The 12623-nt window shown below is 39.3% G+C and overlaps 1 protein-coding gene across 4 annotated transcripts in view; it reads left to right on the top strand.

Moving 5' to 3' along the window:
• Positions 1-11897, top strand: part of C1H1orf87 (chromosome 1 C1orf87 homolog) — a 144485-nt gene extending 132588 nt beyond the window's left edge. For all 4 annotated transcript variants that reach the window (XM_054533833.2, XM_063712110.1, XM_063712109.1 and 1 more), the window contains 3 exons: positions 1156-1235; positions 4498-4705; positions 11461-11897. In XM_054533833.2, the coding sequence (XP_054389808.1) occupies positions 1156-1235; positions 4498-4705; positions 11461-11621 (449 nt within the window). In that variant the 3' untranslated portion in view covers positions 11622-11897. The remainder of the gene's footprint in view (positions 1-1155; positions 1236-4497; positions 4706-11460) is intronic.
• The last annotated feature ends 726 nt before the right edge of the window (positions 11898-12623 follow it).

Here is a 12623-nt window from a genome sequence, read left to right on the forward strand (position 1 = left end):
CTGAGGCACAGAGAGGACAAGTAACTTGCTCAAGGTCATGCAGCTAGCAAGGAACAAAGCCAGGAATCAATGCCAAGGCATCTAGGTCCAGAGATTATACTCTCAACCACTATGGTACACTACCTCCTTTGTTTAAAATTTATTGATTAAATCATTTTTATTAAAAAATAGTGAGACTCAATTTAGAAATAATATACATTTGTTAATGGCATATCTGAATTATGCACTTAATAATAAAGCTGAGGCTCCCAGAAACCTGTGCTGTACAGTCATCACACAGACTTGCAAAATAAATAAGTCACCAAGTCAGATGGAAGGTACTGAGTGATCAATGAAGGATACCTACAATAAGGCTCAGAGGATTTCCACAGGTCTTAATATTTGTTTGTGTTTTTCCTGCATCCTGTGGAAATCTCTTGTATTCATGAAGGCAGCAGCCTGCAGCAAGTAGTACCTGGAAAACAGAATCCACTGGATTAGGGATGAGACTGTTCAACCTCTTCCTGTCCAGTACCACTGACCATTGAAAGGAGCAAGGAAGGAAGATGAGAAAGGTTGTGCCTGGTCCTTTGGGTGCACGTGTGTGTAAAAGGAGGGGCAGAGGTTCTTAAGAGGCAGGACCACAGGAAGACGTCCCTTCAACTCCCTAAGTTACAAAAGCCTTTCTTAGGGCCTTGCTACAGGTTGTTGTCTCTGCTTTTCTGGAACTCTCTGCTCTGTGTGCATCACCACCATCATCTTTGCCTGGATAACTCCTCTTCAGTAGTGATAAGTGCTACAAACACAACTAAAACCAATCCTTCAGGTTGCGAATTTGTTTCACTTCCTCCAAAACCCCCACCACTGCTACTCCTGCCCCCAAAGAAGTTTAAATACTTTCCTATTTTCTCATATTTTTCTTTAGTTTTATTTATAGTAACTTGTAACTAAATAATAATTTAGAGTCATTGTTTAACATCTACTTCCAAATCTGAGGTCCACCAGGGTGGGAATCAGGTTTTTCTCACTCATCAGAGTGTTCCCATTACCTAACACAGTGCCAACCACAGAGCAAAGCCTCCATTTTTTTGTTGTTGTTGTTGCCTTGTGTATATGTGTGTGTTAAATGAAGAGACCAAGCTAAACTCTTCCTTGTTTTTTTTTATTCCTGTTCAGGAAAGAATGAAAAGAAAGCCCCTGCCCCTCCAATGGAGCCTGAAGTCCCCGAGATGTCTCAAAGCAAAACTGAACATATGGTATGCACCTGGGGTATATAGAGTTTGGGGGAAGGTTTTCATGGATACTTGGCCTTTTCTCTGATGCTGGATGGGGCTCTCTCCTGTGGGTTTTGATTTTCTCCCAAACCCTTGATGTCAGACTGTCTTTGACTTCACGACTCTCCTTGGGCAAAGAAGGAGGCAAAAGAACTACTTAAGTGTGGATTAGTTTCTGTCCTTGCTGGTTTGCAGAAACCTATTGCCATCACTTGGTGATTGGCTTGCCACCTACCCCAAGAAATTGGAGTTGTAGCATACATCTGGGTGTCCTTCCAAAGCTTGTGACCGATTCACAAACTGCCATCAAAATAAAGAGTGGTTATGAGATCTATTTTAACATCTTAATTCCAACTTCCAGAAACTGAGGGTGACCTTTTCCCCAGACACCACATTTTAAAATGTAATAGCCTCTCTGATTAAAAAGAAGAAAGAAAGAAAAAAATCTGGCAAGCAGTTAAAACCCATTTTAATATTCCCAGCATTTAGCCAGGAGAAGTTGTAGACAGAATTTAAAAACAGCCTGAGTTTTTCTGTTGTTGTTTTTTAAATGCCCGGATTAGAACATAATTCATCTTAAAATGATGGGAGGCCTCCTCATGCACTTCACACGTTGAAATATTTTAGAAAATAGTACCCATTTTGGCAAGCCTCTTGCCATGCAAGAAACAACAGCAAATGCTTTTCTCCTTGAGTGTTAAGTCTGTTGTGAATAAGATTATAAAAAATATACTTTGCTCTTTTATTTTGCCTCTTGTTTAAAGAATTTATTGCATCTCTGCGATAATTGATTCTTCTCACATTCCTGTACAAACGGAATTGATTGTCCCACTTTTTAGAAAGGCAAATTGAAGCAGGGGTCTGGTAAAGCAAGTTTCGTATTGTCCTTGAGAAAAGCATTCATTCATTCACTTATTCATTCATTAAACATGTCTTGACAACCTACTGTGTGCCAGCCACTAGCCAGACCTCAAGGATACATTAAAAACTATCTCTCAGGCCCAATCTCTGGTTCTCTGGTAGAGGTAATACTTGAAACAGACATAGACAACATCCAGTAGGAGTGCTGTGATGGGGAGCTACAAAGAATCACCTCTTGCCCAGCCTGGGGCTGTTGGGGAAGGCGTCCCACCGGAAGTAAACAATTAGCCAAGTCTTGAAGAATGAGTAAGAACCCAAACAATCAAGGCATATATGGCAAGAAGGGTTTTTAGAACAGAAGTAACAGCATTATAAAGGCAAAAAGGTATAAAACAGCTTCCATTTTTCAGGTTTTTGTGGCCAAAGAAGAAGATATGTATATAGGACTAAGAGAAGATTAGCTGGGTAGATAAGCAAGAACTAGAATATAAATGATTTTGTGTGCCACCCAAGGAATGTGAACTTCATCCAGATACAGTGGGATCAAAACAGTGAAGGATGTATTCGTTACATTGTTAGTTACTTGCTTAAGTCTGATTCAGGTCCCTACAAATCTCCCCTTTTCCTTGTCTTCAGTGGTCAAAGAGAGAGTGTTGAACTATCTAAAGAAATATAAAACTACTAAAATTAATTTCTCAGATCCAAGGGCACCTGTGATCTCTCTAAAATTATGCATCAAAATGTATGCAAATGTGCATTAATCTGGTCAGATTTTCTAAAGCTTTCATCTGATTTCTAAAGTAGTCCAATGCTCTAAACAAAGTATAAGAATCACTATTCTAATTTACTATATAAAAACTTTCTGCTTTTCGTAAAATTGATTTTATCAAAGTAGAATTCTTTTTATAGGAATCCGTTAAGACGTACTGGTTGTTTGTCATCCATGTGGGTACAATTTCATATAGCATTCCATGATCTCAAACAAAAGAATTCTTTACATTCCCCAGCAGCAACTTAATTCATGTTTGTTAACCAGCTCAGAATTTGGCTTCTTATTGCACTTACAATTCTTTAGGGCTTTGGGATTCTCACAGCTTATATATGAGAAGTTTGAGACAAAGGTACAAAATTGGAAAAATTCAGACATTTGAAAGTTGGGGGAACACAGATGGTATACAAAAATTAGAGGCATAATTTTATGGTGAATTAATTAGGAATATTTAGATTTCAATGAACAAAACCAACTCTACTAGCTTAATTTATTGGAAGAATAGAGAAGCATATTATGCTCTCAAAGGACAGAAATGCAACAATGAACTAAAACCAGAGACTCTAACACCATCAAGACTTCCTATATCTTTTTTCTTCTCTCTGTTGTCAGCTTCATATTCTCTCTCTTTCTTTCTCAGTAGACCAGCTTTTTCTCATTTGCAGTACACAAAATGGAAAACCTGCTAGAGTTCCAATATCTCACACATAATCACCTCCATTTTTCTCTGACAAATAGTACCAAAATTCCTGGACAATGGGTTTTTGGTTCATTTTGTATTAGATGCCCAGTCCTAAACTATGCAGATAGAACATGGCAGTTCTTTCTACAGCCGTGTGGATCAGCAGGAAGGGCAATTTCTGCAAAAGGTGGGCTGGGCAGATCAAATAATAGATGCCTACTCGCTGCACATAGTAAAGGTCAGAATGCCTTATATGGCACTGCTGGGACTGATGTGTCTATTTAATTCTGAAACACCTCTATTTTATACTGGCAATGAGTTTAGGACACTAAGATGAGCTAGCCTTTATGCCCTGCTTCTAGTCTTAGGTTTACTCTAAGATGTGTGTGATCTTAGTAAACCACTTGTACTTACTGGGCCCCAGCCTCCTTTGCTAAATGAACAAGACTGGCAGACTAAGAGTGCTTTAACATCTTTTGAAATGGACCCACAAGCCTAAGATAATATCATTATTGTTTCGATCATCTTTTGTCAAAAACCTCACACTCATGACCCAGAGGTATTTCTTTCAAGAAGTATGAGCATTGTCTGAAGTCTACCCCCTGCAGACCCCACTAGTACAAAACAGAGTAGAACATCATGAAAAGCCTCAGTCAGTTACAAAGTTCTTTGCTTCATGCAAGTCAAAAATTAAAACAATAAAAATCATGATGTCACCCTTCTCTTTAGACACACACACTTAACATGTTTGTATCCAGCAAGATTTGGCAGATATGATCTTATGGCACTGAAGATTTGAAGCTCGTCCTCCTAGCTTTCCAAACTCAAACCTTGCTATAAATCTTGCTAGTTGTGTGGCCTCATCTTTGGCCAAGAGATTGGAGAAGCTCTGGGTGGTGAATGTGTTGCCAATGCTTTTGTTGTTTTGGTAGAAAACTCCAGAAGAGGAGCTGCAGCCAGAAAGCTCTCCTGCTGAAACTTCAGCCTGCAAAGATCCTCTGAAACCTTTAAAGATCAGGCCAGTCTCCCAGCCCTTCATGAATCCAGCTGTGAAGAATGAGGCTGAGGAATGTGAGAGGTGGATAGACAGGTTCAGGAAGCTGGAAAATGCCCTCTACCTGTGTGATCTGAGTAACACAGGTGAAGTATGAATTGTAAAGCTGGCATAGCTTTCTATTTGTGTTCTAGTCTAAAAGTAGGCACCTCATTTTCTTTTGCCTCTTGAACAAATGATACAATTAATATATAAATCATGCGCCCTGCACTGTGCTGAGCACAATCCAGAAATATGAAGACGAATCAGACAGGAATCCCATACCAGATTGCTTATAATTTCTTTGTATTCCCAATACTTCCTGTACCCTACTGCCAAAAAGTAAACCCACAATCCAATTTTATAATTCCTCCAATTAAAATACCTCAGAGACACCCCACTGATAAGAGGATGAACTCCAAACTCCTTAGCAAGGCAAAATCTGGTCCCTATCCACCTGGCCAATCTCTTCTCCTACTATTGATATTCTCTCAGCACGCCCTGCCCAGTAATAATGAATAACTTGCCTTGCCTCAAGCAGGCCTTGTCTTGCACATGCCTGTGCCATTTCTAACTCCCAGCCTTTCATCTGAGCTCTTTGTTTCCTCTCTACCTACCCCACCCCCCACTAACTCCCCATCTTGTCCCCTGGCTAATCAATACCTAAACATCTTTTATGTTTGAATTCAAACACGATTCCCCTGAGACTCCCAGACAGATCTAGGCCAACTTTCCTATGGCTTCTTAGGATTCTTTAACATCCATCATCATATGCAACATATTGTATATTTTTTGGGGGGGGCTTATTACTATCTCACCAATAGACTATCTTCCTTTTTTATCCCTGGCACCTTGCACAGTTTTGTTTTGAGGAAACAAATACATGAGCCAATGTGCGTAAATAACCAAATCCAAGATAGATGGCGATAAATGTTGTTAGAGTATGCTCTGTGGGCATTCAGAGAAAAGTGAATTTCTTCCTGGTGGGGTCATCATGGAAGGCTTTGTTAATGTTAAATTGATCATTAAACTTAAAATGCAGTTTGGTCACAAAGGAATGAAGTAGCCTTTTCTGGCAAAGGTGCAAATGCTGTGTGTGAAGCTCAGCGCAGGGTGCTCAATATAGGGGCTATTAAAAAGAATATTAAATGATAAAGGTGGAAATAAAGAATGGGGCCAGATATTGAAAGATTTTAAATGCCAGACCAAGGAATTTGGAGTCAATTCAAAGATAATGAGAGCACGGAGAGTTTCTAAGTAGAGGAGTGGTGTAATGAAGTTATACTTCAGAAGGATCCTTGATGACTACGTGCAGAATTCAGGAGAAAGTGAAATAAGGGAAAGTGGAAAGGAGAGAGAGAATGAAGTCTAAAACCACGCCAGAGTGCTGGGAAAAGAGGGAGCAGGTAGAAAAGCACATGGTCCCAAACTGTCTTATTTACTTACATACTGTGGTTCATGAGGAGTTGGTATACACATTAGTACCATCTAGAAGTAATCATATGACAATAGCAATGTCTGTCTTTTCATTCTCTTTGTATGTTTTTGTTTCGCTTTGAATTTCCAGAGCAACTTAATTCTAGACTACAGGAAGTATAATTGCCATACAAAATCCAAGGACTCTTAATAATTATACCAAAGAGAAAAAAAACCTGAAATTTTTAATTGAAAGATTCATCTGGTTGAATTATAAAGTTATTTATTAAAAATCTGTTATGAGCCTAGAGCTGTGTTAGAGGCTGAACCAAGAGGAAAACTGGAAAGGATGAGACATGGTCTCTGGCCTCAAGGAGCTTACCTTTAGGTAAGACACAGAGACTAGCAATAGTTCGGTGCCAGTAAACAAACAAAATTAAAACACAGCATTAAGTATTACAAATGAAGGTACATGGCTTGGCATGGTGCCTCATGCCTGTAATCCCAGCACTTTGGGAGGCTGAGGTGGGAAGATCTCTTGAGCCCAAGAGTTTGAGACAAATAAAGGCACAAATGAGAGTTCAAGAGTCAAAAGGAAAGTGAAGGTATGAAATGAGGCTCACCATCTAATGTGAGGCTTGGGACCGAGAGAGGACTCCAGGGGAGAGAGAGAACTTGAGCTGAGACTTCAGGTAGAATTTGGATAGTTGGACAGGTCATCCCGAGTTTGAAGTCATCTCCTGCAAAAGTTAGAAGGTGAGAATGAGTATGATGGAGAAGTGAGTACCAAGACAGGACTGGAGGTGGATGTTGGACATACAGTAAAGTTGAGAACCTATTATGAACCCTGAGGGATAGGATGAGACTTCATTCTTTACCCAGTATCCAAACGTACATGCAGAGGAAGGCATAATGAAAGCTGAGATGGATGATTTAGGGAAGGTACTGGAGAGAAGGAGATGAAAAGGTTATTGAAATAACCCTGAGTCTGGTTATTCACAACAGGGCTATGAGAGTGGTGATGAGGTTATAAGCAATAACAAAACATTTTTTAAAAAAATGATATTTCTAAAGAAACAAATGCTTACTTGTGATAGTGGATAATGGATCATAAACTTAGTGGCTAAGACACTCTCCAAAGACTGGGAGCTTTCTCATGCTTCTGAACCATTCTGAGGAAAAACGGAGTTTGTTGACTTTGGAGTCAGATTCCGACAGATTTGAAATGCCTTTCTCATGGCCTCTTCACTATTTATGCCTGTTTTCTCTGTTTCCATGAAATTCATTAGTTCCTCAACAGCCAAGGAATGTGTCAGCCAGATCTGGGAAAATCTACAACTGTCTTTAATGAGGAAAGAGGATTAACTGAGGTCACTTTGTTGGTTTATTAACCCACAGTACTTAGCAGACCACCATAGCCCCATTCTAGATGCTGAGCAGATGATATCCGCTTTGCCCATGGATGAATCACTATTCTTTATTATGTGCAAAGAAATATGTAGGCCAGCATGTTCTTCATCCAGGATGAGGACAGGCCATCCATCATCACATCAGTGCTTCTGGGAACCTACTGTGCTTATTCTCTAATGGGGGTTGTCAACAAAATAGCCTTGAGGAGAAGGGATAAGGAATGACTATGAATAACTGGTCATGTTTTCTAAAGAAAAAAAAACAGTGGTTAAGATAAATGTCTGGGTGAATGTTGCATTTGGAATTTTCCCAGTGAAGTGAAAGCTAAATAGAAAATGTTTTAGAGTACAAGGAGGGAGAATGCAATGAGAGCCTTAAAGAAATTCCTCTGCATGAGCCTGGACTTTACATATACTACATCACTAAATCCTCACATCAACAACATGCTGAAGGGATTAGTATCCTTATTTACAGAGAAGAAAGCCAAGCTCAAAGTGATAAAATAATAGCCAGTAGGATGGTAAGCCATAATTCAAGCCTCGCTCTCCGTGAATCCCCACTACACCCAGTCCCATGACATACTAGAAAGAGCACACGATTTTGCTTTTTTTTTTATCAGAAGATTTAGATTCAAATCCAGACTCCACCAGTTGCTGATCCGTAAAAGCCAGTCACTTACGTTCTTTTCACCTGTTTCCTCATCTACAAAGTAAAACTGATAATAATAAAACATACTTCCCAGATTTGAGAAAGGATCAAATGAGATAAAAGATTGAAAGTTCTTTATATACTGTACAATGAAGTTGATGTTGAAAAGGTTCTTATGGTGGGGTGCAGTGGCTCACGCCTGTAATCCCAGCACTTTGGGAGGCCAAGGCAGGTGGATCACCTGAGTTCGAGACCAGCCTGGCCAACATGGTGAAACCCCATCTCTATTAAAAATACAAAAATGAGCCGGCCGTGGTGGCGGGTGCCTGTAGTCCCAGCTACTCGGGAGGCTGAGGCAGGAAAATCGCTTGAACCCAGGAAGTGGAGGTTGCAGTGAGCCAGGATCACACCACTGCACTCCTGCCCGGGCAACAAGAGAGAAACTCCATCTCCAAAAAAAAAAAGAATTCTTATTATTTTTTTTATTTTGGTTCTGGTTAGAAAAGACAGGCTTTCCAACACTAAGATGGATTGTAAGGGCTATTTTATGCAGCTGTTCTGGGCATCCCCTAATGACAGAGTAAATTAGACAGATACAAATTTCATTCAGTGGACTTTTTGTTTGACTCTAGGAATCTTCTGTCAATGGTAAAGCTTAGAAGATAGAAAATACTACTGTGATTCCTAGATGTATTTTTTGACATAACTTTTAATTTTTAATTAAAATATAAACTAAATGCTATCTATTTTAATAAGCAATTACATATATAATGTCTATATATTTTTAAAATAATGTTGATGACATAATTATTATAATTATCCTATAGTAAAATTTCACATTATTGAGTGCTTACTAGTACTGGATACTGTGTGAACTTAATATTTTATTGATTTTCACACAATTTAATTACCCCTATTTTCTTTTCCTTCTTTCCCTCTTTCTTTCTTCTTTTGACATTTATTTATTTATTTATTTATTTATTTATTTATTTATTTATTTGAGACAGGGGCCTCACTCTGTTGCCTGGGCTAGAATGCAGTGGCATGATCACAACTCACAGCAGCCTCAACCTCCCAGGCTCAAAGGATCCTCCCACCTTAGTTGGTGCATGCCACCACACCTCACTTATTTTTTTTTCTTACAGTCATAAACTTATTCCAAATCCATGTCTTATATTTCCAGAGGTAAGGTGTGGAGAAATGGCGAGAGGAAGCAAACCTGGACAGGACTGAGAGCAGCCATCCTATCCAGAAAACTTCGAAGATGCAATTGACCAACTCAAAGAATGAGGTTTACATAAATGCAAGGACCACTGTTCTAATGAGAGAGACAGACAATAAATAGGCAATGAACAAACCAGAACAGAATAGAAAATGAACACACTGGAATAGAACAGAATAAATTAGGACCCCACCTATTGTGGCCTACTGTTAAGAATAGCCATTAGAGAGTAGTTGAGAAGGTGGCACCATGCAGAATAGTACTTGCACATTTAAAAATGAGTAATATTTGGTATCTTAAACTGAGATGATAAGTATCTACCATTGCCCAACTCTAATGGACTAGTAGTGGCTTTCCGCAAAATGACAAGGCACTGCCTCTGGATTCTTTAAGAAGGAATTTCACCATCACTCTTACAGTTCACACACATGAAGGAGAGTAAAAGAGGCCGGGCACAGTGGCACATGCCTATAATCCCAGCACTTTGAGAGGCATTAGGGGGAGGATTGCTTGAGCTCAGGAGTTCCAGACCAGTCTGGGCATCATAGTGAAACTTCATTGCTACAAAAAATAAAAATATTAGCTGAGAGTGGTGGCACATACCTGCAATCCCAGCTACTCATGTGTTAGGTGGGAGGCTCCCTTGAGCCCAGGAGATTGAGGCTACAGTGAGCCATGATCGTGCCTCTGTACTCCAGCCTAGGCAACAGAGTAAGACCCTGTCTCAAAATAATAAATAAATAAATAAATAAATAAATAAATAAATAAATAAATAAAATGACCCCTACTTGAAGCAATCTCTTTCCCCTCATTCCATAACGTACTGTAGTGGTTAACCTTAGGCAATCAAGAGACTTGCAGTCTCTAGGCTTTAGTTTCTCCCTCTGTGAAATGGGTTATTGTAAGGATTCAATTAGTTAATATTGGTGAAATGCTTGGAGCAGTTCCTGGAACATAGTAAATTTTATATTTAAATATTGGTTATTATAGTTATTATTGTTGCATCCCAGTTAATTTTCTGAATAACTTCTCTCCCCCACAGGACAGAGAACTTCCAGAGGTAGCAGAACAATTCTCTAAATCTTCTGTATTCCCAAGCACAGTTATCTGACACATAGATACTTGCAATTAGGGGCTTATGAGTGAGTTATTGATCTTCAGTGATGCCGTGGTCTACACTGCGACTCCTCCCAACAGCCATCAAAATCTACCCAATCTTAACATGGAAAGCATACTGACATTGGTATTGGCATATATAATGTGTGGGTACCAGAGCATATCCTGCAGTCATACACATTACCACCTCTATTATGCAGATTCAAACTCTGAGCTATGAGAAGTTAGATGCTTCACCTGTGATTTCTGAGGGCTCAGGGACAGTCAATCCTCTGCATCTTTGTATTCCGCAACTACAGATTCAACCAACTGCATATCAAAAATATTTTAAAAAATAGAAATAAAATATAATGACATGACAACAACAAAAAAAGTACAAATTTTAAAACACAGTATAACAACTATTTGCATTGCATTTGCATTGTATTAGGTGTTACAAGTAATCTAGAGATGGTTTAAAGTACATGGGAGAATGTGTATAGGTTACATGCAAATACTACTCCATTTTATATTGGGGCTTGAGCATCCATGGGTGTAGGTATCACTGTTGGGGAGGGGTATATTATGGACCTAATCCCTGCGGATACCAAAGAACATCTATAAATACATTTAGAGAAATGCATTTTAAAAATAAGCTGTTTAATCCTTGCATGTTTAGGAATGTGTTTGGAGACTTTAACAAGATAAAAAGAACTCAGGACAATTAGAAATTACTTTTGCTAGGCACTCCCAGTGTTTCAAAAATTGGCCTTACAAGTTTTAAAGTTACAAAGAAAAGCCTAAATTGCTTTAGAATTTATCTATGGATCTTATTGGATCCCATCTTGTTCTCTCTCCTCTGAAATCGCCCCCAGATTCTTCCTGAAATCTGTGATGCATACCCACGACTATAAATATTTTTTAAGATGCCACTTGATTTTTAAGAAGCTTAAAATTGCAAAATATTAGCATTTAGTCTTTACCTGGAAGTCATTCAAGCTAATATATAGTTTTCTCTGTTTTCCCTCCATCCTCTTTAAAAAACCTTCCACCTACCCAATCCAATCACAGGAGTTCTGGAGAAGGAACGAGCCAGACGCCTCATTCACAACTACAATCTCATTTACAACCTGTCCCTGAGCCCTCAGAAAATCGACCAGGCCTTGCGCAGATTCCGTTCGGGAGAAAATATGCTCTTGGAGCCAGCACTGCGGTACTTAAAGGAGCTATGATAACAAGCCCATATTGTGAGAACAGATGTTTCCCTTATCTCCCTTTTTACCCAGACACATGTTTCTCCCCAGCCTGAGTGTCGTGGCGGAGGCATTGTCAGAGTGGAGGCCGATGCAGCTATTGTAGATGCTTTTGATTTGGACTTAGTTTCTGGCTATGATGCTCGCTCATAAGCAGCTCAAAGTGATCAGAGGAAACCTAGTTTTAACTTTTGATGTGGCAAGAACCCAGCTATTTAGAATCTCCTTCTGTTTTAATAAAACGTATTATTAATATTACATGTTTGATTTTTTCCTACATTGCTAATCAAACTATGTTGTTTCAAACCCCACAATTCCACATAGTAAAAAACACATTACATGTTGCCACTTCCCCACAGTGCCTGGAACCTAGTAGACCTATGAACATCGTTTTTGGATAGGTAAATCATCCCTTCTCCTGGTCATTATTCTAGGAAGGATTTCCACACCATAAGAAAAATAAAAGTATTACCAATACACTATCTTAATCTTAAGCGTAGAAGAACCATTTCAAGTGAGGTTTTCTGAACAAGTCCAATATTTTCTGCAGTACAAAACTAAACAACATTACACTGTCTCCAGGGGTATTTTCCAAAAGTCCCAGATAGAAGTTTTGAGGAAGGACTCCTTGGGACAAAGGGTTTTGGGAATAGGTAACATCCTCTGCTCTGCCTGGACAGGAAAACCAGGTGGAACTTTCCATCGGTTCCCATAGTTCTTCTGTTCTTAACATGCCCCCTGACTTTGCACCACTCACATAGCACACAGTTACACATGTATCACACCATACACGTAGCATGAGCTCATTGAAGAAACACTGGCCTGGAGCTTCAGAGATAATATGCTCCCAGCACCATCACTAATACTGGGTGATCAGGGTACTGAGTTTCCAATCTGTGTGCCAGACAAAATGAACAAGTTAGGTCAAAGGGAAAATCAAACAGAAAGGCCTCTGAGCATCCCTTTCTATCCATTTTATAA

Source organism: Pongo abelii, chromosome 1 (assembly GCF_028885655.2).
Source record: "Pongo abelii isolate AG06213 chromosome 1, NHGRI_mPonAbe1-v2.0_pri, whole genome shotgun sequence".
Taxonomy (NCBI): Eukaryota; Metazoa; Chordata; class Mammalia; order Primates; family Hominidae; genus Pongo; species Pongo abelii.